This window comes from Musca vetustissima, unplaced genomic scaffold (assembly GCF_032173495.1).
Source record: "Musca vetustissima isolate MV318-11 ecotype Yass unplaced genomic scaffold, APGP_CSIRO_Mvet_v1 utg119139, whole genome shotgun sequence".
Classification (NCBI taxonomy): Eukaryota; Metazoa; Arthropoda; class Insecta; order Diptera; family Muscidae; genus Musca; species Musca vetustissima.
The window spans coordinates 3,128-9,160 of record NW_026875678.1 but is presented as its reverse complement, the minus strand read 5'-3'; the positions used below and the strand labels follow the sequence as shown (position 1 = coordinate 9,160).

The following is a 6,033-nucleotide window of genomic DNA, read 5'->3' as shown; positions in this document are numbered from 1 at the left end:
TGATTATCTTTTTCTGGAAATATTGATCATCTGCTGACCTATTTCCATAATTGAATCGATTAAAAAATTCTCCATCATATTTTACAATATTGCAGAAGATTTATGTCGCTTCTAATTACAAACATTTCGAATTTATTACCAACAACTTCCAAGGAAGCCATTCAACCGAATGTTAACTTTCATTAAAGAAAGAAAAATCAGCCATTAATCATCATCCACTGTGGCAGTTTGAGTTTGTAAAGTTTTCATTTCATTTTTTTTCAAATACTACTGAACGATGCCATTAAATCATCTTTCATGCAAAGTCGCATTCAAATGCAATGTAAATGTTGTTTGCTTTCCATGCCGCCATCCTTCTGAAGGATACTGTTCAACATGTTACACGTGGAGCGAACGAATGGCTGATATTTATCCTGGCAACATAAGTAGACGACTGCTGGGTATCGTTTTGGTAACAGCATTGCACTGCACTGCAGTGCTGAGAAAACAAATGATGATTATCAGCAGTTCAATTGTTGCACTTTAGAAAAACTCTGTGGCATCAGAGTGGTAGGTAGGTGGAACTGGATCTTAAGGATACGTGTGGAAAGTCACTTCGCTTTAACTAATCAACTTGAATGTTTTCCTAATGCTAATATTGGTTATGTTTCCATGAATTGATTTATTTATCTTTTCTGTCTTTGAAATTAAATTCTTGGATTTGATTAATACGAAATCAGAAAACGAGAATTGCAGAGAGCGAGAGAGATCAGAGGGACAATAATTCAATAATGTCATTATTTGTTCTGCTTCAGGTCATGTCAAACAATTGGCAATTGTTCCAATTCTTGGAAAATAAGAAAATGAAGAAGACAAGAAAATAACGAATTTTTCATTTTGTCATAACAAATACATATTTCCACACCAACTCCCCGTTTGCGCCTTTTATGACTATGCTGTAAAGAAAAACGACGAAAAGTCATTGTAAAACCTGATCCTTTTGCATATTTTGCTGCTGCTGTGGCATTTATAAGAAATTCCTTTCTATCTCCCCCCAATGAAACCCTCCCCCCAACCACAACAATAGTCCACCACAAAAACAAACAATGCCCGTTTGTTGTTCTTTCCAGGTCCAATGAAATGAATTCTGTTTTCTGTGTACTAATCTGTGTTCTGTGTTCTCTTTTTCTGCTTCTTCTTCTTCTATTTTCCAGGTCATCGTAGCATGCGAACGGCAACAAATTATTTTCTGTTGAATCTGAGCATTGCCGATTTGCTCATGTCATCGCTGAATTGTATTTTCAATTTCATTTTCATGCTGAACTCGGACTGGCCATTTGGCACAATTTATTGCACCATCAATAATTTCATGGCAAATGTAACGGTGTCGACGTCGGTCTTCACCCTAGTGGCAATATCCTTCGATAGGTGAGTATAAATATCGATTTGAACTGAGTTCCATTTCTTTTTGTCTTCGTTAATAATTTATGAAGAGTTTTTGTGGGGATTTTAATGGTCGTGGCACAGTGAGGTGTGAAAAAAAACCATTTTAAATTTTTTTGACAAAAAGCTAAATCATTGTCAGTTTGGCAGGAACATCTTTAGAATACGAAAATTAAACAGAATACCTTTCTAAGATCTTACATAAAAAAAATCAAATTACCGCCTTTCAGAAGATGTGAAGAACTTTCAATCAACCTATAGACATTCTGTTCATTACAGAGAGTAGATCTAGAATGAATAGAAGACCTATCAAAAGATTTTCTATACATAGACTACATTTCAAAAAATCATAGACTGAAGAAGAATTTGCCAAAGTTATTCTATAGACAGAAGACTTTTTAAACCTCCTTCCATAGATATACAACGTTTTATAAGTACTTCCATACACAATAGGTTTTTCAAAAGAATTTCAGTAAATAGAAGGAATGTCTAAAGGACTTCCATAGACACAGGAAGATCTAATAAAATGATTTCTATAAACAGATTGCCTTATAAAAGCAGACGACTTACCAAAGGTCCATTATAGGCAAAAGCAACCCTTCGAAATCGCCTGCGATAGGTAAAATAACATTAAATGGATAGAAACTCGTTCAAAAAATCCTTAACAGAAATAATATATCTTAAAGCTCGCCCGGTCTATCTCTTTTTCCCGCTACAAACATATGCACAAAGGCATAATACCCTGTTCCACCGTGAGTTGAAGGGTATAATAAAGCGTATTATACCCTCAGCCTTATGGCTAATGATCGTATATACACATTGATACGGAAAAAAGGTGCCTCATCGAAATATTGGTTTTAAATCTCATCTTATTAGATCCTCTCCGAAGATTTCTGGTAACTTCCTCGACAAAGGGTCAACATTTTTAATAATGGTATGCCCGATTTGATCCAAACGTTTCACATTGAAATATTTCCTTTAAACTCAAATCATCTTCAAAGATGGAGACCTTCCTATAAAATGGTAGCTCCCCTATAAAATGGTCAAAACTGTTCTGAAAATGCATTTGAAAATAGCATGCGAACAGGCCATACCTGTATATTGTTCATAGATGGGACATATCGCTCCACTCTTTCTAGTACCTCCCCACATATTATACAAAATTTGCTCATCGTAATATTTTCACCTAGCCTAGATCACATCCAAATACCGGACCCATTGGTCCACTACTTCTGGTACCTCCCCCACAATGGGTCAACATTTTGAAAATTTGTTAATCCAGTAATAATTGTGTAGAAATTTCGATTTGATGCCAAATATGCACATCGTAATAAAATATATTGCGAACGGACTATTCAATTTGAACTAAAATTTGTACAACTTAATATGTTAACCATGCCTTTATAATGTTGATTAGATCGATCCTGTGTCAACATTTGACTTTTTTAGCCCAATTTAAGATAATGGAATGTATCGTTTGATCCAATTTTTGTAAATCCCAATATTTATACCTTTACCACACTGTGGTACAGGGTATTATGTCGAGATAGACCTATGGTTCCTTTTGAGAATATGCATAGAATCACATTCTGAGTCGATTTATGCATGTCCGCCTGTCCGTCCGTCCATGTATTTTTGTGAGCAAAGTACAGGTCGCATTTATGATCCGAATTGGATGAAATTTGGCACAGCCCATTGGTTTGTCCCAAGGACAAACCCTATTGAAATTGGAGAAAATCGGTTCAGATTTAGATATAGATCCCATATATATTTTCGTCGGATTTTAGGTAAATGGTGCAGCAAAGTCCCTGAAAATCATTAGATTTGCACGAATTTTGGCATAGCTTACTAAATTAAGTCGACAATGATGTGTGCTAAATTTCGGGAAAATCAGTTCAGATTTACATATAGCTCCCATATATAGTTTCGCCCGATTTTAGATAAATGTTCCATCAAAGTCCCTGAAAATCATTAGATTTGGCATAGCGTAGTAAATTAAGTCTAGAATGACGTGTGCTAAGTTTCGTGAAAATCGTTCCAGATTTAGATATAGCTCCCATATATAGTTTCGTCCGATTTTAAGTAAATGCACCAAAGTCCCTGAAAATCATTAGATTTGCACGCATTTTGGCTTAGCATACTGAATTAAGTGTAGAATGACGTGTGATAAGTTTGGTGCAAATCGGTTCAGATTTTTCCCATATATAGTTTCGTCCGATTTAGGTAAACGGTGCATCAAAGTCCCTGCAAATCTTTGATTTGAACGAATTTTAGCATAGCGTATTAAATTAAGTCTAGAATGATGTGTGCTAAGTTTCGTAAAAATCGGTTCAGATTTAGATTACTCCCGTATATAGTTTCGTCCGATTTTAAGTAAATAGTTGACCAAAGTCCCTGAAAATCATTAGATTTGCAGGAATTTTCGCATAGCGTACTAAATTAAGTCTAGAATGACGTGTGCTAAGTTTCGTGAAAATCGGTGTAAACATAGATATAGCTCCTAAATATAGTTGTGCCCGATTTTAGTTAAATAGTGCACCAAAGTCCCTGTAAATATTTTGATTTGCACGATTTTTGGCATAGCGTACTAAATTAAGTCTAGAATAATGTGTTAAATTCGATTTAGATATAGCTCCCATATATATTATCGTCCCATTTTATGTAAGTGCTACACCAAAGCCCCCTATATCTTTCGATTTTGGTATAGCGTCTCGAATGATGTGTGCAAAGTTTCGTGCAAATCGGATCGTCAGATTTTAAGTAAATGGTGCACTAAGTGTAGAATGACGTGATTTAGATATAGCTCCCATATATAGTTTCATCTGATTTTAAGTAAATGTTTCATCAAGGTCCTTGCAAATCTTTCGATTTTCACGAATTTTACATAGCGTACTGAATTAAGTGTAGAATGACGTGTGATAAGTATGGTGCACTGGGTGAAATGCCGACAACACCAACTGTGACTTTAATGACTATGTAAATAAAATCCGCAGCGGCTGTAGAAGCTCTAAGTCTAAATTATAGGAACTTCAGTTGGAAAATTAGATTAATATCTTCAAAATATCATAAAAATCACCAAAATATGGACAAGAAAAAGATGTTTGTCCACCAAGAACTCGAAATGGTTAATTACAACTGTTAAGTCCGCACTATAGGGACTTGGTTGGAGGCGGTATGTAAGGTGCAGTGAGAGACTCTCCTAATAAATCCAGTACACGATAGTACTCAGGAGCCGACAAAGCCTTAAACAACAACCATTTCGGTTGGAAAATGTGTCTCTATAACCATAAAAATATTTCAAATGTGGCACATGGGGACTGTGGCAAAATATTTAACTATAAATACGAAAATGCTGTGAAAATATAATATAGACCAAAACATGGCCTTCTATTAAGCATTTTCTGCGAAATTGGAGTTTCAATAATTCTGCATTTTGAGTTATCATTGTATTCTAACTCTGCTTACCAAAATTTATAAATACTTGTGCACGATTAGATATAGCCCCATATAACTATACCCTCCAATTTTGATATCTTTATTTGATGTGAATACACTATTTCAATATTGACCCAAATTTTGGGAGCTTGTTGAGACTTGTGAAAAATTTTTCATCAAAAATATCTGCAATTTAGTATTTCTGGCGCCCAATGTTAAATACCCTACATAACAATGTCCCCCTATTCCTTATATCGTTGTTGAAAACTTCATCTTAAATAAATGTCAGTATCCCTATGGTAGATGTCATAGCTAGTTGGGCCAGTGCGAACATAACACATTTTTACTTGTTCGTACCAAAATTACGAACGTCAATAAAAGTTATACTACAGACCTGTCGTCAATAAATATTGTGTGTTTCCAATGTATATTCTGGAATCGAACTTATTGAACTGAACTCCGCTTTTATTTTGCTTGTCAAAACTTTGTCCACTAACTTTATATTTCAAAGGTGAACACACAATTTTCCACTGAACACGGTGCAACACCTGTGAAAACAAACTTTCAAATGAAGTTGCCACCACACATGGCAAACCAAAACTACCAACTCATGTCATATTTTTGTTTTGTAACAAAATTTATGGAGTTGTTTTTTTTTTTTTGCTCTTTATTGATTCGAGCGTGTTCATATTTCTGCTCTACTGAGTTTAACAATAAATCATTTAACCACCTCTACCATTCCCCATAAACCATAACCATTCATCTTATGTTCGTTTTTCTTACCTCGTCCCCTACTTCTTGTTCTATTTTTTATTTCACAGATACATAGCCATTGTACATCCACTCAAGCGTCGGACGTCAAGGCGTAAAGTACGCATAATATTGGCATTAATATGGATTTTGAGCTGTATCCTGTCGGCGCCGTGTCTACTCTATTCGAACACAATGACCAAGAGGTAAGTGTAATGTGATATACGCATTTGTATGTATGCATGGAAACAATGATGGGGCGAATTTATAGGGGGAGAAGTTAATATAAGCAAGCATCATCATGAATTATGTTGGTAATTTATGTATATGTATATAGATTGAGTTGGTATTATGTTGGGGAAATAAAAAAGTTCGATTTAAGGGGGAAAGTTATTTATATCGATAAAGTAAATATTTTTCTTTTAA

At 34.9% G+C, this 6,033-nt stretch overlaps 1 protein-coding gene across 1 annotated transcript; it reads left to right on the top strand.

The window, feature by feature from the left end:
• Positions 1–1,193: 1,193 nt before the first annotated feature.
• Positions 1,194–5,817, top strand: LOC133338198 (tachykinin-like peptides receptor 86C; the record flags this gene model as incomplete). Its single annotated transcript, XM_061546381.1, has 2 exons — positions 1,194–1,407; positions 5,679–5,817. Coding segments are annotated over 2 exons (353 nt in total), but the record flags the coding sequence as incomplete, so codon positions are not given.
• Positions 5,818–6,033: the final 216 nt, after the last annotated feature.